Below are 26,924 nucleotides of genomic sequence, written 5' to 3' on the forward strand. Positions count from 1 at the left end.
TGCTCAACTCAGGCTCATATTCAGTTGTGACTAGGATCCCAGCCTCAAGAAGCTCTCTCCTGGTCACTTTCCAGGGTGGCCTCTCTCTTCTGCCATGCATGGCCATATCTGTTTAGCTAATCCTTAAAACATTCCTGACTTTTAGACAACCCAAGGGAGGCAGGGGAGATTGTGCCCTGACAGAGTATCCTGTGATGACCTGGCATGACCAACCAAATGTTTACCAAGAAAAAGGCCCTCCCTGCCACTCTTGGGGAAACAGTGAATCAGTGGGCCTGTCTTCTCCTTTAACGCCTTCCTGCTCCCAACTGACCTGCTTATTTCCTGATGGCTCAGAGCGATGCCCAGATCTGGAAGGAAAGGAAAACAGAACCCAAGCACAATCTATCTGATCTCAGAAGTATTCTAACTGGTTCTGAGAAATAAGCTGGTTCTAATTTTCCCTAAACAATGGTGTCTGGCCCTCATTTAAAAAGGCATTTTCATCAAGGATGTGCCTATCAGTGCTTCAGCAACAGGGAAGCATTTGGGAATAAGGCTTAGGGGGTAAGATTTAGATTTAAGCTTTCTTCAAAAACCCTTTAGCAGCAGGCAAATCCAATGGTTTCAGAATTAATTATTTTGAAGTCAGCCCTTTTTTTTTTTCAAGGGCAAAGGAAAGGGGTTGGGGGCTGGGGCTAGATGCAAGACACCAAAGACCAAAAGATAGTAATTTTCGATAATTTTTAAGAACTCCCTAGAGGAAGAAAAAAAAAACAAAACTTAACTCATTCCCAGTTGAGAGCCACTCCCCAAACTGCACAAATCTGCAAGCCAGATTTTTTTAAGAGGTGGGGTATACCATTAGAGGTGTATGCTTCTGAAGGAGCAGAAATGCAAAGAAAAGAGAAGTTAGATAGACTCAGTGCCTCCTCTACCACACTATGTCTCATCTTTTCTCTTCTTTTAAAAAATGCAATGGGAAACAGAAGGCTAATCTGCACGGCTCTCTCACTCCTAGAAACTCAATGTCAACACTCAAGGAGCGTCATAGGCTTCTTTCATTGGCAGGCATAGCTGGAATTTCTGAACTCACTTCATATCACCTCCAGCTTTCCTGACAGCTGTTTAAGAGGAGTTAGGTATTTCTCAGCAAGTTGATTTATGAGACACTCAGAAGTTGCCAGCGTTGGAATGGAGGGGTCCCTGCCTAATGAGAATCCTCTGCTACATCTGGGAGCTGAGTGACATTTTACTCAAGAAAGACCCAGGATGCTGGAAGGGATTCAAAGGAGAACAAGGTTAAGAGATTTGGATGAAGGGCTCAAATTAACCACCCTTTCAAATGCTTTGGGCATGGGGCAAGGCCCCAGCAAGGGCCTTATGATGCAGCAGAAAAGGGGAAGTACCCTTCTGACCTCTCTACCACCTTCAGGAGAGTTTAAGACCCTCGAGTGAGACTTAAGAGGTGAAGTATTGACCAAAGGGAATGCGATACTACCAATGCCCCATTTCTCATCCATTCATGCACTGAACAAGTGCTTGCTAAAAGTCTGCTATAAGCCTGAAGTTGTGCTGGGCCAGGAGACATGGTGAACAAAAAGGTCACAAAGTCATCTTCTTGATTGGAGATCATAAAGTAACATGGCAAAAATTCATCTGTTCCGAGCGCTAAGAAATTGACATGTAAACAGGGTAAAGGGGTAAAATGGAGGCTGTGACCCCATTGGGAAGACTCTAGAAGGCTTCCTTGAAGAAGTGAGAGGGAATGAAAGAGCCAGCAAAGAAAAGAGGGGAAAGTATTCTTGGCCAATGGAATGGCATGTGCAAGGCGTACACTGGTCTCAGCCTTTATCTCTATACCAAGGAGAAGCAAGCAAGGGTTTCAGTAGTGAAGGCTGGAGGGTGATGAGAGCAGAATGAGACTGATCTTTAGAGAAGATTCTGTTCTGCTCATTGATGCCAAGAACGGCCCAGCTGCCAGCTATACTTCTAGGCTTAGATCACATCACCATGGGAAGGTGCAGCAGTCAGCCAGCAGGCTTAGTGCTGAGGCTGCCAGTAAGTGAGGGGAGCATTGTGACAAAATGCTTTGCTCTGGGACAAACTGAAAATCTCAGGACATGTGACAGACTGGTGTGAGTCTTTACTGTAGCTTCACTGGAAGTGGCAATACTTCTAAATATGCAAGCCAACTCTTGAGGACCCTGGGAAGCTGCATCACTGGATGCTGAGATGTATGTGTTGGAGGGACCGGGCTCTGCTCTTGGACAGTGTGAGTACTACTTCTTGATTATTGAGAATGTCTAGCCCAGAGAAGGTCTCTTTTAACAGACACTATACCAGAGTCCTGCAGAGCTCACTTCACCCCCCCCCCACACACACATATCTTGCTGTGTCCCACTACACCCCATTCTTCCTCACTTCCATCTGCTGCTCTCTCCTGCTCTGGCAGCTGACCTCTTGCTCACTCTTAGCAGCTCACTGGCTTGCCTACTGCTTCCTGAACTGAATCCTGTGTAAGGGTTTTACACAGGTTGTCCATTTCATGGAATATTATGATGCTAGAGACCTGCAAGACTTCCTCTCTCTCTTTTGTTTCACCTTTGCTCAAGGTTCTCCTTCCTGAAGAAGCTTTTCCTATTTACCCTAGTTTTAATTCTCTGCCCCCAAGTACAAGACAAATATCTATAGGGCACTCGGTCTCACCAAGAAACCAAGCCTTTCTCTTCTTTATTATCTGAAATACTGGAATTGGCTGATACCTGTGAAATATGGGACCAATGGTTCATTCAAGGTAAGGAGCATACTGGGTCTGGTTGTCTTTATCCTAAAACCCAGGGGAGCTAAAGAAGGTCAACCATACCACAGTGTTCAGCCTAGCAGGAGCGAAGGCGTAACACTCTACCAGCCTTAGAGCCCAGGTCTGCACTGCAGGGCGCTATGATGGTGGTTAAGTCATCTGGCCTCTTGGAATGTTGGTTTGGGAAATTTCAAATCAAGATGACGTATGCCTTTCTCACCATGGTAGGAAAACAGATGAACCCCCAGCACCTATCAGAGATCGTGGCATAAAGAACATAAGGTGGTTGAGTGCGGATGAGAAAAAAAGAGACAACAGTATGCATGTGTGTGCGTGTGTGTGTGTGTGTGTGCATGTGTGTATGCACACTCGTGTGTGTGCGTGTGTGTGTGTGTGTGCATGTGTGTATGCACACTCGTGTGTGTGTGTGTGTGTGTGTGTGTGTGTGTAGTACTCGGTATGGTATTTACAATCTAGCAATCATGCATTCCTAGAAGAAACGATCTTTGAATGCCCAGTTTGTGCTTAGTATGGTTCGGTGACTGTGGGAATGGCTAATTGAACCACTCTGTCAAGTCACCCAGGACTGAACAGTGGAGAGACTTCCTCGGTACAAGATACACTGACTAAAATGACAGTTTGTATAACATGGTTTCTCTCATGAACCAGAAAACCTCACTGCCTGTTCAGACTCAAAAGCAACTGACCCCACAACCATCCTTAACTTCCATTTTCCTTGCCTCTGGGAGACATACGTTCTCCCCAGTCATCCAAGAGGAGAAAAGAGCTATCTAAGGCTCACTTTTCCTGGTCAGTATCAATCTCCACAAGCTGCACCCACAAACCAAGGAAATTTAATGAGTGGCAAGGGACTCATCGGACTGAGCTGAGACTGAGGTCTAGGGGTCTTGACATGTCTGCCCAATGCTCTTCCAGAGCTTGCGCGTGAGGGGAAGGGCACTGGGAAGACTAGGTGCTAGCACCCGTCTGCTCTTTACCATACTTCCTCAGTATGTTATTGGCGAGCAGCAACTCTCAGCGGGGTGCACTACAATGGCAAGGAATAAAAAAATTAAACTGTCACTGAGGACTGGCGGTACTAGTAATTAGAAGTCGTGCAGCATTAGCAATAGCAGAAGAAAGAGGCCACATATATAAATAGAACACTCCTTATGTGACAGGCATGTGCAAAGCACTCTAAATACCACCCCCCCCCCCTTAAAGTCTCTGGGTCAATTGATTAGCCTGATACAAAAAGAAAGAAAATGAAGATCAGGGAGAAATCTGAAACCATTCAGAGAGATAACCATCAGTCTGTCTAGATAACAGATTCAAAGGAAGCAGTTCATCCATGAATGTCTTTGGTAAAAACCGCTGAAGACTGCGTGGCCTAAGCAAAGAGCTTAGCCTCTCTGGACACTGTCTTCCTCTCTCTGAGAGTGTCAAGCCCCCAGTTCATTGGAGTTTGATGAGTGAGTGCATGCAAAGACCTTAGACTCACTCCCAGCACATGATAGAAGCTCACAACTAAGACTAACTTCTAAGGCAATCAAATACCGAAGCCTACGAACTCCAGGCTGGCATTGGTGGAAGTCTTACCTGGGCATTTAAGCAATGACTTATAAGGTACCGGAACTTCACAATTTCTGGAAATATCCTGTTAGTTGTCACTCAGGATTTCTCTCCGCATGTGGTGGGGTGTGTGTGTTTTGGGGGATGGTATGTAGTCCTAAAGCCTAAGGCATACTACCTGCTGTGGGTCTTTGGATAATAATTCTACACCCTTGAACATGAGTTGTGTCCCCTTAAAAAGAGAAAATTCTGCCCATATGTGCAGAGCTGCTATGATGATAAGGGAAAATAAATCCCTGAGGGGCTGTGAACACATAGCCCATACCACAGAAAACACAATAAAAGGGAGAAAGAACTGACATTTCAAGTAAATGAACTATTATTCTTAGAGTCATAATCACTTGCAATGAAGATACCCAAATGTGGGATTTTTATCACCGTGTGGTAGGTGGGGTAGGAGGAAGGATGTCAAAGCTGAGCATGTCACCAGGGAATCTGATTTCCTTCTTTGCTTTTCCTTTCACCGTGAAAACCCTTCCAACTTTGCCTCACTCTAGGAGGAAGCCTAACTCACACAGTTAGGATTTCCAAGAGTCCTATGACCCCCAAGCTGAACCTGCCTCAAGAATAAAGGCTTTGTGCGGTTTCCCTCAGTTCTTACTTGCATTTGAGAAAGTTCTTATGATGCTGAAAAACAGAGAGGAAAGCAGCTTAATTTAAAAAATATACAAAAAACTGAGAAAAGTAGAAATGATATGGAGAAAAACCTAAGAGCTGGAAAGGAAAAACAATCCCCTGTGACTGGTTGTACCACTCCTGCCCCCACCCCTGCTTGGCAGCCTGACCAAGCTATTTGACTCTGAAGGGTGGCCACCACATTTGGAACCACTGGGAAAAATAAAACCAATAAAATGATACTACAGATCACAAAATGATGTTGTCTTCTGTGTGGTCCCGGACTTTATGGCCACCAAATCCTAGAAATCTGCACAAGAGGTGACAATCAAGATAAAAGTAGTTCTTCTGTATTCCCACCCTCCACAGTGGGGTGTCTCTCCTTAGCAGCTGACTGACCTGAGACCTTTGGCTCATGTGTGCATCGTAGCTGGAGCCGTGGTACTTGGCCGTAAAATCTGGGCTGTAGCCAGCATCACAATTGCACGGTATATTTGAGCACGGGGGCTGTTTCCTAGGCCTATAAACCTGTGGGAGAAAGCTACAATGGTTAGGTGCAGGAGGAGAGGGTGCTAGGTGCTCAGGGAAAAAATTAGGGGAAAGCAAAGAAAGAGGCTCATCTTGACTTACTAAGGCCAGGTGGTTGAAAAACCCAATGAAGAAGATGCACAGCCCCAAACAGAGGTCAGTTATAAGCAGTCCCCGAGCCCCGGGAACAATGCTAGCGAGGCATGCCACTCTGTGGAATGACCCCAATGTCTGGCAGCAACTGAGACCCTCCCTCTGCAAGGAGAAGGTTGCCCAGGCATGCCAGGGTTCTCTCTCTGTCTTTCAGCAAGGCAGTCCTATGGGAAATGGACTGAAGCTCACTGCCAAAGAATGCCTTTTCCTTCCCAAAGAAGGAAAGAGAGGGCATTTTGCGGGGTAAGGAGGCTTATTCCAGGTACTGTGTTCAGTAGAGTTCATCTTAGCAGGTAAAGAGTCAGTTCCAGGGCCCCCAATCCATGGAGACATTCTGCATAGTAACCATGTGCCATTTAGAGAGTTCCACAGGTTCTAGATGAAATGTGGCGGCCATACACCCTTGAGCAAAGTAGGTTTGATAAAGTAAGAATCTGAATGTATGCTTAAGCACTGCTCTACCCAAGTCCTCATCATATACAGAAGTGATTTCTTCACCCCCAACCCATGTTGGGGAGAGAACACAGGGCTAGTCAAATTCCCTACCACTGAGCTACACCTTGGTCCTTTGCCAAGTTACACACGGTGAAGAAAGATCATCTACAGATTTCAGAGATGGCTTCCCAGTTACTTCAGGTACAATTATTTCTTCTCAAGCTCCTTCCGGAGAGCCCTCCCTCAAGCAAAGAGCTTTCGGTAAAAAAGTTAGGATTCTCCCTCCTTCCATTTCTCTAAGATGAACACAATGGCCTCGAGAAGGATATAAAGGATAATGGGGCTCAAAAGGTGACTTTAAATTAGAATGGATCATGGTAGCCAGGTCTCTAAGCCTAGTCTAGGGGGACTAGAGTTGGGAAATGCTCCTTCACCGAAAGATCCTGGAGGAAACAGCTGGAGAACACAAGCTGGAAGTAGAAAGGGAAGGAACCTCTTGAACTAGATGAGCGGGTTCGTCACAGAGCTCAGAAAGTGAGCAAGACCGAAGTGAAAGATAGTCCCCAGAGTTTAACTAGGCATTTCTCGGACTGAACTAGAAGTGGGAAGCTACTGAAAGGGAGAGAGCTGAGAGCTACTTCTGGGAGATGATACAAAAGAAAGAAAAGCCGTGCCAGTCGCAGGCCACACAAGCCCAGCCGCATGCACATCAACAGAGAAGCGGTAACGTGGCGTTCCAGCAACAGTGCAGGCCATTCTGCTCCTACCTGGTTGTAGCTGCTGGAGCTGCAGAATGGGCATGGGAAAATGAAGAATAGCAAAACCCAGGGAAAGCACCGAGGCCCCAGACCCAGCAAGACACACCTTGCGTGCAGGACGCCCCACCTGCTGCTTTAACTGATGCACCAGCCGGTCTTTCTCCCGCTTCAGAGCCATGACTTCTTCCTGGGTCTTTTTCTTTTTGGAGGCAGACAATTCCAGCAAGGCAATGTTTGCATCTTTTTCACTAATGGCCGCAAGAAGTGCTTCCTGTCTGGTAAGATAAAGATGATTGTGATTCTTTTTTGTAAAATGAAAAACAACAACAAAAGTCTTCAAATAATTGGCATTTGTAATTCAACTGAGCCACAGACTCTGACCTCTGCGGGAAAGAATTATACACAGTGCATAAGATGAGCTACACTTGGCTCTCAGAGGGACAAAGTAGCTGGGTCAGAATCACTAAGACTGGTTCACTGTGTCATCTGATATAAGAGTCCTTTCAAAGGCTTCAGAGATACAGTGACAAATGAAAAAAAAATGGGAGAAGCCAATTATCTATTCCTAACACTATTGTATCCATCCATCAACCCATCCATCAATCCTCCAAGTAAAACTCTCTGTCTCCAAAGCAACCCCCAAACAGTAGGCAGCAAATTCACTATCATGTGAGATTTTTTTCATATGACACTTTGTTTCTGATGTCAGGTAGAGATCTTTCCAAGGGTCTCCTTTCCACTTGCAATTCGCTCAGTGAGTGTGACTCTTGTGTTCATTTCAGAGGCCTTGCCTGTGTCACACAGCTCCTCTGCCTCGAGATTCCAGGCCGAATGTGTCTTCTGCAGAGACGTCTGTTCAGTTAGCAGCTTTCACATCTGCCCCACCTGTCACCCTGTGTCCCTGCTTGGATTCTGTCACATACTGTTCCCCACGGTACCCTTCACCACGTGACAGGATAGTTTGTGCTTATTACTTGTGATGCCTATGAACTTGAGACCTCATTTATTCTCAGTGCTCAAACATTGATTCTACTAATAGATATGTTCACTTTATTTTATTTTATTTTATTTTATTTTACAAACTTTGAAAGCTCATTGGCCTTCTTTTTTCCTCTTCAAAAGTAAGAAATCTAGGGTCAGCAAGATGGTTCAGCAGTTAAAGGTACTTGGGTCACAAGCCTGATAAAGTAACCAGAGTTCAGCTTCCGGCAACCTAGCTCCACAAAGCTGTTCTCTAACTTTTACATGCCCACTGTGCATACATACTACACCCTGCCACATCATCATGCATTCAAGAATGCATGCACAAATGTGTGCCTGTACACACACACACACACACACACACGCACATGCACACGCATGCACGCACACATGCACAAATAATAAATAAATCTACTTATGATCACGGCCTACTTGGAAATCTCCAGCTGTTTCAAACTGCAATGTGGGATCGTCTGGGACAACCTTTGAAAAGCAGATGGCTTTACTGGGGTGTGTTTCATGGATTCCTTCTCTTCCCCTACCCTCTGGGTCACTTCTGAAACATTCTATATGTTTCAGAAGACCTCATAGCTCCAATAAAGCCTCGATACTGGGAACTTTTCATGCACTTAAGTTCAAGCCTAAAACCTGGTTTTTAAACTAAGACATGCTTCTGGGCTGCATTTCTTAACCCTATCATCAGAATTGCCCTCTTCTAGATATTTGGACAATGTAGTCATTATTTGAATCTCTGACCCCTGTGGTTCCCCCCCTCCCCGCTCTTTTTCATGACAGGGACATGCATGGGTCTTTCTGGCCTCCACTAATGCCTGGCAGTAAGAACTTCTGCCAGAGGCTCAAGCTGATGGGTGCGTGAGTGGAGCACATCAGGAAATAGCTCCACTTTTCAAATAAAGACTGGTATAACTCAGAATACTTGTAATAGCATCAGTACCAGCTTCACGGGATAACGTGTTGAGATGGCAGAGCTGCTTTTACCAGGCTTCACCAGATCACATGTCAAGATGGCGAACCTGCTTACCATTCTACAGGTACACATCTCTCAAAAACGCCGTGCCAAAGAGTCTGCATGGACTTCGCAGTGGGGACAGCCCATATGCACAGGCTTACATTCAAGTTTATTACCCATGGACTCTTCAAAAATACATTGCAAAAATGGTGATTGAGAACTGAAAATACTTTTATTTTAAGCTTTTGAATGGCCGGACCAAATTTTTCCATAGGGGGAGAAATGCAGAAATATTTCATTTAAACCTCCTAATCGACTCCAATGTTAGCCATTCATTCTCTCTAACAGGCCCAGGTACAACACATAGGTTCCTGCAATGTTTTACTCCACCCTAGGCTGGCATCAAAAATATTATTTTCCATGGGTGTTACTTAAAAGAAGGAAGCTTGTGAATCCCTATGATTTTTTCTTTACGGCTATATGAAGCCACTGAAAATGCTAATAAAATTAGTGGTATGAAAACATTTAAGGTTGCTGGGAAACCGTTCATTAGAAGTCTTATGATTTCATACATTTTAGAGGCAAAGGTATTACCTTCTTTTCTGGTAAATCATCTTTCCAGAATATTTGTACAGCAATGAGCCTTCAAAGACACAGGTGGTCTCTTTCTGGGTCAAAGGGCAAGATAGGTTTACTATACCAAATCATAGTGATGAGCACTGGGCAGGTATGCTGCTGCCTATTATTACAAAAGCAGGAGCAATGGGCAGGCATGCCATTGCCTCTTCTAGCTCCCTAAGCTCATAGTCGCTCTCCTGTTATACACTCAACTGCGTGTAGACGTTCATCTGATCTCTATGGGACCAGCTACAAGTGGAATAGATGCAAACACACTAACGCTGATCACTGAAGCAATAAAAGGTTTCATCTCTGGCACAGGTGTCTCTCCTCATCTCTTGTACTCACATTAGACATGGGGAGCCTGCTACGTGCCACCAGAGATGCCTCAAATTCTCCATAGCTCTTGAGATAGTGTATATCCACCAGGATCCTGAATGGTGAGTGTGAGAGGCATGGAGTTCCCTTGACTAGTTTCCTGCTTACTCCTTTCTACATTATCCTTCCTCCGCAAAGACATCATCAGAGTAAATGCAAAGGATTCTAAGGAAATCCTTGAACTCACCAAGAAACATCGGGTACAAGCTTCCAGAGCTTTGTAGATTAAAACATTTTCACTGAAGGAATGACATCCTGTCTGTCTTCCTCAGACTTGAGGGCACACAGGGGCACACAGTTTTCACATGTGCAAGCCTGGGACCATCCAGTTTGACACCCACTTGAAAAATATTGAGAATCTCCTAACAAGGCTTTCTGTGTATACTTTGCCCCCTTTGCCTACTTTCCTCTTCCAAAGTTGGATGGTGCACAGCTTGACCAGCAACTTGGAGACGCTACCAGAACCCAAAGACAGCATTTAAAGCTTCCTCTTACCTCAGAAGCCTAAAATTTAGAGTCTTAAGTGTTTAATACTTTCTTTTTCTTTTATGACACCATTAAAAGACCAATAACAATAATAAAATCATTATGAATACAATAATATTATGATGAATTATGATGAATCACAGATATAATGATATTATTTATTTTCATTATTACTATGGCCAGGAATTGAACTGGTGCACTATGTAGCCTTGATAAGCACTCTATCAACTGAGTCACATACTTTGTCCCAATAAATCAATTTTTAATTCTCACTTTAGTGCTAAAAAATACAAATGAGTTTCTAATTTTTTATAGATAGTATCAACAAAAACAACTCACAAAACAATTCTGGTACAAGTACTTTCAAGGCCATTCACCAACATTAATACTCAAAATAATCTATTTGGTTCTTCATATTTTTATTTTGATTGACCAAGCTGTCTTACATATGTTTGTGCAATACAATTATTGAATTTGAAGTAAAATTTATTTAATGGAGATCATATACATTTTGACCTCCTCACTGAAATATTGGCTAGAAATTAACAGTTCCCCTTAAAAATATTGACATTTTATAGTTAATAATTGCATTATTTAAAACGGCAACTATCATAAGGTAATAAAAATGCATGAAGATACAAAAGCATGATGTCATCATGGACCAGGACATTTGAAAAGGTTAAGATTTGCCTCTGTCTGCATTCGTACCGCAATCTATGCCAGGCTAAGGTTCTACGTTGGCAGAGTCATTGTACTGTGTTTTATTCAACTGGCTTCACAAAATGACCATGGCGGAAAATTCGTGGAACTGTTCTGTAGTATTTTTAAATCATTATGAGCTAAATTCTGTGCACATATGGATTTTCATCATATTTACTTTAAAAGTATTCTTTTTCATAGTGACAGTAAACATCATTTAGTAAAGATGAGCTTTATTTTGCCATCCTTACATCATCCATCTCTACTTTTACAGTTCCTGGGCACTCCCTTGCCAATACACGGCCACAGAGCACCCACACACAAGTACTTCACTGAAGCGTGAAGACCTGCTTGAGAGAGCAGAGTGGGAGGCTTGTGTGAACTATTTCCATGCTTCCCCATGAGGAGAACTCTGCTTCGGCCTCCTGAAAACTTAAAAATAAAAATATTGGCAGTTATGAAGCGCCATGTTAAAACATGTCAGCTTAGAAGACGCACAAGTGACAAAATGCGTGCCAGAGACACAAAGAGAAATCCTTCACTTTCCAATACACACGCCAGAGACGCAAAGAGAAATCCTTCACTTTCCAATACACATGCCAGAGACGCAAAGAGAAATCCTTCACTTTCCAATACACACATTGCCTCCTGCACCCAACGCTGGGCTTACTCCGCTTCAGAAATTGATTCTGTGTCACCAGCCGGAAGTGTTGCTAGACCTTTAAATCACTTCCATCACTCACGCTACCCTTTCTCTTATTCACGGACAACATAAGAATTACATATAAATCCATCCTTAGTCATTTAGTGTGGTTAAGAATAGACTGGAAGCTTGCAATATTATCCTTAGAACACTGCTCAACACTAGTATACAGTTACTGAGGTAATCTGTCTGGGTACCAAAATATAGCTTAAAATATGAAAAGGAAGCCCAAATATGCTAGCAAAGAAGATAAGATAATGCAAAGAGAAATAAATCGCTGGGGTCTGCTGTGTGCCAAGCTGAGAAAGTGGAGCATAGACAGCGTTTTATCAAAGTGCAGCCTAAACAAATGTCAAGGAGAATAACTTCTTTAACAAATATGGGCAACAATGGAAGGGAAAGAGGAGGAGTTCTGCGCCCCCTCATGCATTTAGTAGGGGTTAACAATGGATAAAAATACGCACGGGAACACACTTAATAACCCTCAACTGTCATTCACTTTGTAGGAGGTAGTCAAGACACAGCTAATAAAACACCAGAAAAAAATGGTTTTAGCCACCCTGAAAACATCCTCCAGGGGCTAGCACAAAAGAGGGCTGAAGGCTACCTTCTGCCACGATAAATGCCTCCTTTTGTGTGTCGCCCGTGACTAACCCTCACAAGGAGAGCTTCGGTATCGGCTGACAGTAATACCCAGCTATGACACTTATTACCGTCAATTTAAAAGGGTGCATGATAAACATTTCTGTTTCACTCCCTGCTGCTGTCATTCTGCTAATGATGATTTGAGCTTGGAGAGGGGAACTAAAATTAATTTTAAGAGTTTCAAGTGAAGCAAGCCAATTAGGGGCTGTTATAAATTGGACCAGAGCAGAAGCATTGAACACTTTTTTTCTTGGGGGCTCTTGTTTTAGTTAGCTGGCCCATCTTTAGGAACACATTCAATTACAAAAGCAGATGCTTGAATAAAACTGCATTCCATGAAGAAACATTTGGATAATGACATATGAGGGTGGGCCTACATTATGTATGGTGCTCAGCCTCAGGCAGTCATGCTCCAATCAGACTGTGGGGGAAAAATCCGCTCAATCAACTTTTCCCAGTTAATTGTTGTTTTCTTTCCCTTATGACCCTGAATCTTCAACCGTAAGTTCAGTAGGAGGTGACTTAAGACAGCCGGTGACGAAAGATCTTGCTCAAAACAGTCTCTCTCACAGCCCTTGGTGAGTGCTGGGAGGAGGTTAGCTGTGATCGCTCCTGGGAAGGGCTGCTCGTCTGCTTCTGTTGGAAAGGTGTCTTTTCAAATGGCAGCTGAAGATAGAAGTGGTCTTTCATATCGATTAACATTCACCCTGCCTACTGACACAATGATGCGTAGAACCAGTATTAGAGCTTTTGCAAAAAAGTGACGTAGCTCACAAGGTGTGATCTAAAAGGTGACATGTATTGGAGTCTCATCAAAGACCAAGGACAGAGCAGATGCAAGCAAGGCTCTGGCACACCAGACTCTATAGTGTAGCTCACTCTGTCACTCACCTATACCTGACCTTTAAAAAAGAATAGCTAATTCCAATTACCAAGGATGCAGTCTTTGAAACTTCATAGAACGTGACTGGGATTTCCTATCTCAGAGGCCTCAGAATCTTGGGAAAGTCCTTTGCTCAAGACAGCAGCTTCCACCAGAATTCTAGCCTAATACATGACCAGCGGGGTAGCTGGTCAGCCTAGCTCTCGCACGGGGACACCTGTGGTACTGAGATGGCAAACGCTAGCAGGTGTAGCCTTAAGGAAGGGCAAGTGCTGTGAATATAACAATTGATTTCCCCACATGAACAAGGCTTAAGGCCAGAGGAAGTGGAATGTCAGCAAAAAGCTACTAGCACCACCTGAAATCACCCAATTTCTATCCCTTTGGTGAAGTTGATAAAGAGGCAACATATGGAAGAAGAGTGGGGGGGAGGGCTATTGTCGAGTTACCCAAGTCTTAGCACTGAGGTATGGCTGATTACTGTGTGCTAGATGCCAAAGCAAGAAACTGGGGCAGTGGGGGCTGGAGAGATGGCTCAGCAGTTAAGAGCACTGACTGCTCTTCCCAAGGACCCAGGTTCAATTCTCAGCACCCACATGGCAGCTCACAACTGTCTGAAAATCCAGTTCCAGGGCATCTGACACCTTCACACTAATGCACATAAAATAAAGTTAAATAAACCATAAAAAATTTAAAAAAAGAAACTGGGGCAGGGAGGGCAGGGCTGAAGGCGGGGACGGGGGAGAGAAACTTTCTTTTGAGTACCTTAGTTTCTTAAGAAAAAACGTACCCACATAAATAAAGTATCACTGGGGTAATTTCGAGAAGGTACCATTCCTTAGTGCCTGAGCTTTGCCATCAAACATTCCTGTAGTTGCATGTTAACATTGCTTACTGTTTGGCTAACTGGGCAATCATTTAATGTCCCTGAAACTTAGATTTCCTTGTAAATGAACCAAGGACAATAACTATAAAAATTAAATGTGATAATGCACACAAAGACCTTAGTTTGGTTTCTGACTAGATCACGTGATATATGCTAGCAATTACTATTACAGAACACCAACACCATCAAATTTAGAGATTTGAAAGTTTTGTATGGTGTATACCAGGCCCCTTTTTGCATTAAATATATTTAAACATGTAATGAGTCTCTTATTTTCAAGACAGGGTTTCAAAGAAACTCCTAAAATTGGTTTCTGTTAACTGAACATTTGACTTTCATGAGCTGACATCTGTTTCACAAACAAACTTAAAGGAGAAACCAGATTTTGAGTGTGGAAAAGGGTCTGTGTACCACAGAAAAGTGGCATCCCAGACAGCCAGGCCTGACTTGGTTACTAACTGTTCAGTCTCTCTCCAGCCAAAAGGCCACACAGGAGTGGGGAAGCTGTGAGTCCACGCAGCATGGAGTGGGGAAATGGGAATGCGTTCTGAAAGGTAACTCTTTGAAAGCCAAGGTCAAGTACACAGTCAAACCAGTGTCAAACAACTGGAAAACAGCAACCAAAACCTCCCATTAAAAACAGTTTACAGAGGGCTGGAGAGACAGCTCAGTGGTTAGAGCACGGAGTCCAGAGGGTCTGGGTTCAATTCCCAGCACCCACATGGCAGCTCGCAACTGTCTATAACTCTAGTCCCAGGGGATCTAACACCCCTCACACAGACATGCCTGCAGGCGAAGCACCAACGTCCATAAAATACAAATAAAATCTTTATATTAACTGATAAATGTGGAAATGTGGAAATCAGGGAAGGTGAGAGAAACGGACTTCCATCATCTACCGCATAGATATGGTTAAATGTCAAGACTTGATCCTTAACATCATTTGTCTTCTGGAATGAGAAGGATTCTCTGTTGCCATTTACTTCCAATAAGACCATTCTATGTGAAACCAAACACCAGAGACCTGAGGGGTTACTGATGACCGACAGTAAGAAATCATGTGTCTGGACTTCCCTGTTGACAAATTTTGTTTAATGACTACCTAAAAGAAATCTCTTGTCTATGGTGATCAGTGACTTGTTCAATGGTTTTAACTGTTTGGTTGGTACTCAGCAATGGCCAGAGAATAAGTCATCAATTTCAAGGGTTAGCCCACAGGGTACTTGTTCATTTGTTCCTTTTATTGGCAAGTTTCAGATGTAAACATGGGAAAGGAAACAATGCATCACATCTGTATGTCTTATGAACGATGGTGTGGCCAGGCAAGGCTGCAAGGAAGACTAAGAAAACATAATAGTTGCTGGAAAAGGGGCTGAAAGAGATGGCTACTAACTGAAAGCCCTCTCTCTTGCTGTGCACACAATGAATTGGCCAATAATTTAGGATAACCTTTCCCTGGGAAAGTAGATGCTCTTGAGGCATCTTCGTCAAAGACATAATCGCTCATGCTGTGTCTGTTACTTTGAGAAGTCTGGATTTTAAGTCTGCCATCTCATGGCCATTGCCATAAATACTGTCATTTTCTTTTCTTTACACCTGTGTTCCTCCCAAGTAGCTTCAAGTCTAACATCAATATTACTAAAAAGTGACAAACAGTACTCATTTTTTTTTTTTTTAAAAAAAGAAAAGGACATCGACACAGGACAGATCCACTTTGAATTTTAATTTCATTTCTGCCAACATTTCTTCTTTTCATGAATGTAAAGATTCAAAAGACCACTTATCAATTGCCAATTTATTGATACCAGATTGGGGCTGCTGAGGGATCAGTCAAAGGTAAGAGATTCAGCTGACTGGTTTTTTCTGCTTTTATTGTCTTTACTTTAGAAGGAGGTCACTCACTGGACATAAAATTGTTTCAGCATTTATGAACTTGCCAGGGAGTTGGTAGAAGAGCATTCATAATAAAACTGATTATAAATCCTCTGCAATGATATCAAGAGGATGGGATTTCCTGAAAATTATTTATAGGCCAAATGATTGAGATTACACACACATATGTGAACATGGTGTGAGAGAGAAGCAAAACTGTATTCATCACAGCTCTAAACAAACGGGAGAAACTGCTCAGATGCTGTCATAAAAACAGAAGCAGCCTGCCTGATGTCTGCTCACTAACATTTGCCGTGTGCATCAATGGGAGAGAAAACTAAAGTACACAATGGTTTGCCTGGTGAGATTTTTGTCAATATAGTGTGGCCTTAATCTAAACACTGGAGTTAAGTAGGATTCCCCGCTGTATGCTGTGAATATGTTTTATTACCATTGGTTAATAAAAAAGCTGCATTGGCCTATGGAAGGGCAGAATAGAACTAGGCAGGAAAACTAAACTGAATGCTGGGAGAAAGAAAGCGGAGTCAAAGAGACACCATGTAGCTGTTGAAGGAGAAAGATGCCAGAACCTTACTGGTAGGCCACAGCCTTGTAGTGATACATAGATTAATAGAAATAGGTTGATTTAAGATGTAAGAACTAGCTAGAAATACACCTGGGTCATCAGCCAAGCAGTGTTGTTATTAATATAGTTTCTGTGTGATTATTTGGGTTTGGGCAGCTGGGAAATAAATGAGCAGTCCCCGTTTACAGTGGAGTGGGAGTTTATTTGATGGTTGTGAATGGATTTCAGAGCCCAAGTTCCAAAGGCATTGGTTTGTGCTTCTGTAGCATCTAACTTAAGTCCTGAGATGCTAAGCAGCTGATAAAGAGACATCAGTGACAAACAGCTGCAAAACTCAGCCAGTCAACCCAGAAATAACAGAAAGTTCTATATGCCAGCTACCTGAAATTTCCAGATTCATGACTACCTCTATGGGACACTACCAGAGAGGTCCGCGTCAATGGGCAAGGCAATCCAAAGCCAGAAAACCAGCACAGAATGAGAATCCAGTAAATACCCAAACGTCCCACACCTGAAAAAAATCATGAGGGAATCAGCACAATAGTACAGAAAGCCATCTCAGATTTATAGTATGGGTGGCCTGTGGCCAAGGAAGTGAAATTTCCATCCTGGGAGGAGAGAACATACAAGTGGGAACATTTCTGACACGAAGTTAAAAAGTCCAATCTGAACTAAGTCCTCTTCTGGGGTGGCTGTTTCCTGACCTTGGGAGTAATACTAACCATATGGATGACCAGAATCGGGGTCTTTGATTCTTTCAAATCTTTCAGCATGTATTCACCAAGGGCCCCTGGGTACCAAGTCCTGGGGAATAAATGTATAAACAGGATAGATACCATCCTTGCTTCAATGGCATTTATGATGTTGCCAAACTCAGAGACCCCCCACCCAGTCCTGACGCAGCTGTGATGGCACAAAATACCAAGAAATGGCCTTTTATTGTGTGTTGTGGGAACTCCTTCAGCCAATAGCCTTTAAGATACCAGCCCACTCTGGGCATGGTCCCCTTTGATATGACTACAGTTTTGAAGAACAAAAGCAGGCTCTCACAGAAGATCAGATTCCTATACATCCTACTTAGAATTCACTGGCTGTGCATAAGAACCCACAGGTGTGGCACGCAGCTCACAGGTGTCAGGCTGGAATGACAAGCCCTATGGTCTGTATTCTGGCATCTAACACTAAGCAGAGACTAAAACACAAGTGGAAACTTCACCTTCTATCTGTAACTGGTAGGCTAAGTGGTAGAAGGATTTTTTTTAGGGCTGAGGGGTTGAGACAGAGCCTCTCTATAGAGTCCTGATTGTTCGGAACTTACTATATAGACTAAGCTAGCCTCAAACTTACAGAGATCTGCCTGCCTCTGTTTCTTGAGTACTGGGATAAAAGGCATGCACCACCATGCTCGGGCAGGTAATTCACTTTTTTTTATGGGACAGAAATAGATGAATATTGACACTTTCATGATTCAACCTAATACATTCCAAAAATAAAAGGAGTATTATTGGCCTCTTTGCTTGTTTAGCTGGTTATGCCACATGCCAACAGATAATATTTTTAGCCGTGAAGATGAAAAAGGCTGAAGCAGTTCACTTCCCACCACTAGAAGGGATTAACTCAGTGTTCAGCAAAAGCCTGTTCCATGAACTGGAGGAGAGGGAGGGGACTAGAAGCTCACACTAGTGACAGATTTCAGCCCATTATAGAAGGCCCTAGACCTGGAAAACCACTCACTGAGAAAACATCCTGGCGACCAACCTGAAGCAAATTCCCATTCCCTGTGATGCTGATGTGTTTACTGATTACTTGGAGACCAAATCACCCTTCTCCCTGGACAGCTCCGAGGCTGCCCAGCTTAGGAGCAGGGTGCTCAGATCTGAACGTCAAGTCACACATCAAAAGGCAGGAGACAAAGAAGAGTCAGACTGTACAGCAAGTTGCCTTTCCAAAGAGCCACTGAAGAAAGGACCACTAAGAACATGTCCTTAAAGGTGAGTGCATGCCTACAGGTGGGGTCACAAAAAGGCAATCTAATGTTGCTAACCAATATCCTGGTGTCTTCCATAGTCAGAGACAGTTTGCTAAGGACAGGATACCACACATATGCTAGGAGACAGAAGCAATTGATGAGGCCATAAATTATTCTATCAAGTAAAATGAAATAATGTGAAAACTAAAGTAATAAAAATAGACCAATAATGGTCGTTTTTTGACTCTGTTAGAGTAGAGGCTAAGCAAGCATGAATAATTCTCTTTATGGTTACTATATAAATAGTCAAGGCACAATAAAGCACACTGTTTGACTTAGTCCTTTTAACACAGCTTTTAACAAAGTTAGCACTGCCACGGTAAGGTTGAATGGTGAGACTGCTTTTAAAGGAACTGGAATTTGAACCCAGGTCTGACCAGGTCCTGGAACTTTCTTAAAATGTTTGGCTGTAGTAAGAAAGAAATGTGCTTTTGATCTGGGAGGATGACAACGATACCTTAGTCTGAAGGCAGGAAGGACCAGAAGGACTGGGGAGGAAAAGGGAGGCAGGGTGGCTTCTAGATGGTTTGTCTGGAGAAAAGCTAAGGGGAATCTAGCATTTAAAGTGTATCTCTCCTGTATATATATATATATATATATATATATATATATATATATATATAAACTATGCATTGCTTTCAGGGTGTTGGAAGGTCAGCAAAGGACAAGAGTGGTAAAACTAAGTAATTTAGAAGTTTCATCTCAAAGACTGGTGATTAAACATATATGCACACACATGTGCATGACCGCACACGCAAACAATGGGCATTAGGAGTAAGATTGCTAACATCTTTTCTGGAGAAAAAAACCTTCTGAAGTATTGCAATTGTTTTTTCTCATTTTGGTTACTAATATGCTCTTTTCTTAAGTGATGTTAATGACATGTAATATTTGAATATTCATATTTAATAGCATTACATTGTCAAGCATATGTTGTTTTCAAAAACACTGTTCTATATTTTTGTCCACAATATGCAAAGTCTAAACAGTATTCATTCTATTGTTGAATATTACTATAATTAGGATGGATCTGAGAAAACATGCTTGGTCCTTCTGTATCCTGCATAGATGGAGGCCTATGTTTCTCTTCAAAAACTGCTCAGAATTTACTTAAATACTGTTGAGAATGTCAAGTTGGCTGACTTAAAAATGGTTTTGACTTAATTACTCCTATGATAATATCTGTTTCAGATATGATATCTTTAGGACACAGGTAGACTACTTTTGATTCCACAAATAGCCTATATCAGACGTAAGATTCAGGTTCCCTCTGGGTTCCTCAGTAATCAGAGTAGGAAGGAAAAGCTGAGTTGGTTTACGCCAACCATTGGGAAAACTAAACCTGAAGATGGATGCTGTTGTAGGAGCCCACTTGTTCATTTCCCTGCTGTCCAGACTCCCAAAATAATCACACAGAAACTACATTATTTAAATCACTGCTTGGCCCATTAGCTCTAGCTTCTTATTGGCTAACTGTTACATCTTAATTTAACCAATCTCCATTAATCTGTGTATCATCACAATGTTGTGGCCTACCAGCAAAGTTTCAGTGAGTTGTTCCCTGTCTCCAGTGGCAGCTCCATGGCTTCTCTCTAGCTCCTCCTTTTTTCTCCCAGCATTCAGTTTATTTTTCCCTGCCTAGATCTGCTCTACCCTATCAACTGGCCAAGGCCGTTTCTTTATTCGCCAATGGTATTCACAGCATACAGAAGGAGAATCCCATATCAGGATGCAAGGTCCAGTGTGAAATGCAAAGGCTGCTGCCTCACCCTGTGTTGTTCCTTTGGGAACAATAAAACTTTTAACACAATGCAGTATATAAATTGCTGGAACATATGAATAAGAGAATTATCAGTGCCGATGAAGACTCAGGACATGGCAGTTCCCTCCTTACCTCTCTGCTGGAGTGAATTCTTGGGGGCACCTTCCCAAGAATAAACTATGATTTCAACTAGGGCTCAAGGATACAGTCATAGATAGGTAAGAAGAAAGTTGGCCAAACTACTTGCTGAGCAATATTCAACACTGTTGAGTGGCTGCCTCACCCTAACTCTGATTGTATCTGGTATAAGCAAGCTTTATAGCAGACACTGCTTCTACCATTTAAAACAAACATATCAAGCCAAAGGCAAATCGACAGATCAAATGGTTGATAGAAATCACAACTAGGAATCTATGGACAAAAAAAAATCAATAAATGTTTCCAAACATATTTAAAGTATGACCAACTGGGCCCAACCGCCAAGACGTCTCATTTTGCATATGCACATATCCCAAGACATGTGGGAAAGCAGAAGATCCAAAGCACTTCAGGTCCCACACGTTTTGGATAAGGAGACCCAACATATAATATATGAGTGAGAACAGGAAAACCAGTTAGCACAGGTAGCTTGCATTTATAACAAGCACTTATTTCTACTATAATGTTAACTTGATGATTATAATTATTATTAGTGTAAATAAATCGTACATTTATTAGCTAAAAGATAGGTGCATTGAAATCACCAACCTTTAATTAGGAGGAAAAATATTACCTTAAAGAGGGGCTGGGGTGTTAAATAACAATATTCTTAAACTATTTTCTCTACATGTTTATTCGTTCCTAGTGTTTACAACAGTATCAAAATTTCACCTCGATATACAAAGCCTACAGAGTGTAGGCAAGAGAAGGAAAATTAATTTGTCTGATGAAGGGGAGATAAAAGAACTGCTTCATACAACTGATGGTATATTCAAGATAATGTTTCCATTCTAAAACTTTGACTTCCTCTCTTAATTTCTGAGCAGGACTCTTGAACACTTAAGCCCATTATTCAAATGAATCATTACAGCCAAAAAAATATCTGGAAAGGATTGAAGAACTGGCAAAAAGTTATCAAGAATATGAAGTTAATTTGCTTTAAAGAAAAAAATATACATGGATATAATGGTTACTCATTTTTACCTAAGGACTTTTAAAAATCTCTCAACATAATAGAAAAACCAGCAAAAGTAGATGCAGGTGCCCAAAACGTCTCTCTGTTCTGTTAAAGAAATCTGAAATTCTTCAGCCCGTCTATCATAAACAACACATGTGAGCTGTGACCATTTCAGTTCAAATGGAATTAAATTTGCCTATAGATTAAGGAATACTAATGAGGTGCCTAGAACAGCAAAATAACAATTGTGATATGACAGCTGTGCTCTTTAGATCATCCCCTTCTTAGAAAAAAAGCAGAAAGGTGGCAAGGTGACACTGTAATTTCCTGATTATGAAGACAAAAATTAATCTCACATTTATGGCTTTTAAAATAATTTTACAAATAAGAAACTCAGTTACATTGATTAGTATTCATCATTCTCATCTTAGCCATGTGCTCCAAGATCATCTACACCTCATTTATTTATTTCACCCATGAAGACTGCTTATAATTCCCTTATTTCAAATTTGAAAATACTGCCCTGTCTGTGAATATAGAAGCCTAGAAGAAGTCCCAGTAATTGGTGCTTTTAGCTGAACCACTTAATCTTGCTTAAATGCCCAGCATACATGAAGGGGAATGATGGAGAGGCCCAGGGTTAGAAACGACCCGAAGGTAAGTGCCCGAGGAGGGTTCATAAGCACCCAAGGAGTTCCAAATCATGGAAAGGAACAAGTCACCGAGGAAGAGCGCTCCACTAGCTGAAAGCAAGGTGACAGCCAGCTGTGAGAGTTAAGACATTATTGTCTTCTGTAAAGGCTGAACTTAAGTACAAAGTAGACATGTAATCTCCAGCTCCCCAAACACCCCATTTGGCCACTAAAGATTGCTGTTTTCCATTTCCAGACATTTCCCCTGTCGCTGCTTTTTAGACTTCGGTTTCTCAGGTTGTAAGTGTTCCCTTACTTGCAGAGCAGCCCCCTTTAACACTGAATCATAGCGGCAACTGGAACGAACTGCCAAGGGGGCCTGCCAAACAAAAACTCCCTGCTGGTGACATGACCACCTAGTGACCCTCTAAAAATGTTGTAAACAATGTGAAAAATAGCTCCCTCTTGTAGGAAACGGCAATTTTTTAAATTAAACGTACATCGAGTGTTCACTTATATACAGATAAATGGTGTTCAGAATCACCTTCTCTGTTTCCAATTTCAATCTTTTGAACTCAGCCCAAACCTAAATAAATAAACGTTGATACTAAGAAGAAACTAAGAACTCAAGAGCCTTGCGATTTCGCAAACAGCTTTTTTTCATTTTCGAAAATCTAAACTCCGGGCCAGACAGAGAACAGGTAATGAGAAAGAGCGGGCTTGGCAGTCCCTCTGTGGGTCTAAGCTGAAAAACACGTCAGGCAGCAGTAAGTGGCTATAATTTGGCAGGCTTAATGTCTTCAAAAGTTTGCAGCTTGCTTGAGGAAAAAATTTAAAAACAGTTATAACATTTACAAATTGAAATACAAACACTCAGCTAAAAAGCCACCCTGGTGACATGTCATCATCCTGTGACTTTCAAAGATCGCCTTCCTCTGCACCTCCAGGACAGGACACAGCCATGATTGTTAAAGCTGGGCAGTGGGAAGCCACCTGATGCTGTTCCATTCGCGGTGACTAACATTGGTACATTCCGTTTACGCTAGGGATACCAAGACATTCAAGATGACTCTTGCTTTAAAAGATGAGATGTGTGCCCAACAACACAAAGAAGATGGGAAACTACATGTGACTGAGTGATTTCCAAGGCATCAGAGTGCTGTGTTCCCAGAGAGTTTATCTTTCTAAGTTCCAAAATTAGAAATCTCAGAGCAACAGAAGTACGGCATGTCAAGGCTGTTTGACTCTCATTGCTCTCTAGATCATTCTGATGTCTTTGGATGAATTATTTGCAAACACTTGCCCAGGCCATAAAAATTCAAAGTGCTTCTGAAACAACGTGACATCAGCCCCTGTTTGATTTTAAGCCCCTAAGATGCCTTGATCAACCCAGCACGGGAGTACCAGCCCTTTCCACCCCTCCCCACCCCATCCCCATACCAAGGCAGGGCAAACATCTTAGAGTTCCCCACTCAAAGGGAAAGCAAGGAAATTTATGTTCTTCTAATTCTGATTTAAAAAATAATAAGATGAAAAATTATGCTTACATTAAAACCAGCTCATCCTTTTCAAATTTTAGCTTTAGAACTTGCTTTATTAATCAATGAACACATCAAGTTCAATATGCTTTGGGTGAACGTGCCACACATGGAAGTAAAAAGCCATTCCCCTTGACACTAAGAGGTGAGGCAGTATTCAGAAAAGAACAGCAAATCATGTCCACATGTTGGCATGGGAAATCACTGCCCATGCACCTACTTCTCATTTTGTGGCACAGTCCCCCAACCTGAATTAGCAATTTTTAACATATCTTTTCTTCTAGGGCGAGGGGACGACTAGAGGCAAAAGAACACTGCCACATTACTGGGCACACTGCAATGTTGGATTTTTTTCAGGGTGTTTGAGAAGTAACTGAAGACATGCCCCTTCTGTCTCAGTATTTGAACTGGGGAAGTTCTCACTGATAGAATAACTGATCAGTAATAAATCTAAGTGTATGTTTTAAGGAAATAATGAAAATAAAATGATGTTAAGTAAACCTATTTAATTCCCAGAGTCTTAGCGTGCTCATCCTACAGCCAAGACACTGTCGTAAAGCTCACTCGATTACTGCCAAAGGACTGCATTTTCCGACTTCTAAGTTGAGCCCAGTAATAATTATCTCACAGGATTGATGGAGGAAATCAATGAGATATTGCATATGACAAGTTCCACACAGGGCCTGGCACGTGGCCAGTGGGCAGTGACGAAGGAATGAGGGACAGAAGGGACTAGAAATCAATAAATATTGTTAATTATGGTATTTCACGCTTACAGAAACTATTTATCCTGTGAGCTGACAGCTGAGGAAATGCCGTCAGCATCCTTAGTGAGAATGGCGGTGTATCTGCTCTCAGGTCTCTAAACCTCCACTTAATGTTAGGGTCAGGTGATAGTTCTTTTTCCTGAACGACAAGGCAAATAAGGATAAAAAAAAACCCATATATATAGTTGGCTCAATATTCAAATATATTGTTTAAATATTCATACATATATTCAAACAAATGGACACGCCTTTAAATTTCAATTTGCCACATTCAAAAAGGCTGCTGTTCCTGTCTGCCTATAACTGTATTGCATATGTCAGGTGGAAGTAACTACTAGCAATGTTCTAGGTTTCCCAGAAATCCAGTATTTGCCGGCAAAGTCTCTGAACTGGTGCCAAGCACTACGGATTCTCTAGTATTCTCCAAAAGTTAGCATGGCTTGTTCTAAAACCATGAAGAAGAGAAACAACTCAGGTTTACTAAAATTTCTTCAGTGCAAAAACTATATCATAATGCAATAGTCAGAAGGATGGGCCGAGAGACATGCATACCTTGTCTGAATGCAAATAAGGCATTTCCTAGGAAGTCAGGATTTTTACTTGAAAAGTTCTCAAATAAAAATAGGGATTCCAAAAGACCAAAGACCCCCTGAAGACCATACAGGGCCACCAGAGCTCTGAGAAGGTCAAGAGAACCTCCTCCTCCCATTCTCCTCCGTACACTTCACCATACCCAAGAAGCAGTCCAAAGGATGCTGAGCTTCCAGAAGCAGGTGAGCTTCTGGAGGATGAGACAGATGCCGAGTCAGCTGCTTCTGTGATGGACTCCACCTCCTGTGTTCTCATTTATTCTCTTTTTCTGAGTCTTTTAGCTACCTCATCCAAAACAAACAAGCCATTTAATCTAATGAATTATATACAGGGACCTTTCTGCTATTATTATTATGTGCTAAAAGCGAAAACAACTTCCTTGCAAAAAGGAAAAGCACAGACTGTATAATGTTATCAAGATTATAGTAATTTTAATCAGAAGATAATGAAGCTGAATGGATCAAATGCCATCTCCAGTAAGTTTTTCCACATGATAAACCAGGCTTAAGCCTATTCAGTAAAGAGAATTCAGAAACACGTAGATTGGCTAAGGTGAACAATCCATCAAGTTTTCCACCAGGTAGACGTTTTTCTCCCCCAGATCTTTTTAGCTAGGTTCTGGACTAATGTTTTGAGTGATTTTAGTCTTTTGTAGTGGAATTTCAATTTGGGACCAACTTTATACTCCCTAACAATTAAGCCCACACAGCAAAAGCAGCTGTTTTTTACAACATCTGCCGACTGCCCAGTTTACCTATCTGGTCCCTTTCCCAGCGACCAAGAGAACATGAATCAATGTCCATCATCCGTACAATGATTCTGGAAAGGACACAAATCCTAAACTGGACAATCTTACCACAGGTTCACAAAAACCCAAGGATGAAGTCCCTTCCACAGTTCCACAGAAATTATGCAGGCTTCAAGTCTTGCCACAGAAAAAAAGGGGTGACCATTGTCTCCCCAATTGCTCCAGGAACAGACCAGTTGGACATTTTCAGTCTCTTTCATTTGAAAACAAAGACTGAGGGTAAAATATAACAAGTGGCATCTTTCTATCTCCATACAAAAGACTAAATGATAAGCAAAACAGTATCATTAAAATTTACTGAAGTATAGGAGACTGTCTTTCCTTAGCTTGTAATGTAATCAAGACAGAAAAGTGAGGGTTGGGAAAATCTGGTCTGCTCTGAATCCAGTAGTTAATTTTGCAGTTGCACATTCCTTCAGTTTATGTTTCTAATTATCGGGGATGACAGACACTTTTCAGTTTTACAGTTGATTCTGAGAAGCAGAGTGCACTTAAATTTACACGAAGTCTATTTTTTATTCTTAACGAAGAATAGTAATTCAGATATGTTTGGCTTTCTAAGGTCTTCTTTTTCCTTCTGAAGTTGTGGCATGATGGTTGAAAGCCCTCCCAAAGTAAATTCCAGCAGGGACTTTTTAGAATGCAGTCTTTGCCCTCAAGGCTTAACCTTTTGCCAGCACTCCTCCCTGACATGAACCCCATACCACACAGTAGTCCAGGGTCAAGGTCATCACATGAAAACAGAGGACAGGTTCACCCCGTCTTCTAACAGAAGCACAAGGCAAATGGCAGACCTGACACAGGAATGAGCCGACAGGGCAGAGCCACAACACCGCAGGCAGATTAATGTGCTTCCCACTGCCCGGGGCCAAGGAGCAGTCCAGGCTCCGCAGAAAGGCTCGGTGAAGGTGTTTATCTCCCAACCATCATTCATTTACTGTCCATAAGGAAGCACGGATCTCATTAAGGCTCAGAATTACATTGATCAACTTAATAACTTCTTTTTTATGTTCTTTATTTTTTTATTGATT

The 26,924-nt window shown here is 42.1% G+C and overlaps 1 protein-coding gene across 1 annotated transcript in view; it reads right to left on the bottom strand.

Moving 5' to 3' along the window:
* The window catches only part of Erc2 (ELKS/RAB6-interacting/CAST family member 2), a 681,609-nt gene that overhangs the window by 26,578 nt on the left and 628,107 nt on the right, over positions 1-26,924 (bottom strand). The window contains 1 exon segment of the mRNA XM_042054009.1: positions 7,031-7,178. Coding sequence (XP_041909943.1) covers positions 7,031-7,178 — 148 coding nt within the window.

Source organism: Arvicola amphibius, chromosome 12, assembly GCF_903992535.2.
Source record: "Arvicola amphibius chromosome 12, mArvAmp1.2, whole genome shotgun sequence".
In the NCBI taxonomy this organism is placed as follows: Eukaryota; Metazoa; Chordata; class Mammalia; order Rodentia; family Cricetidae; genus Arvicola; species Arvicola amphibius.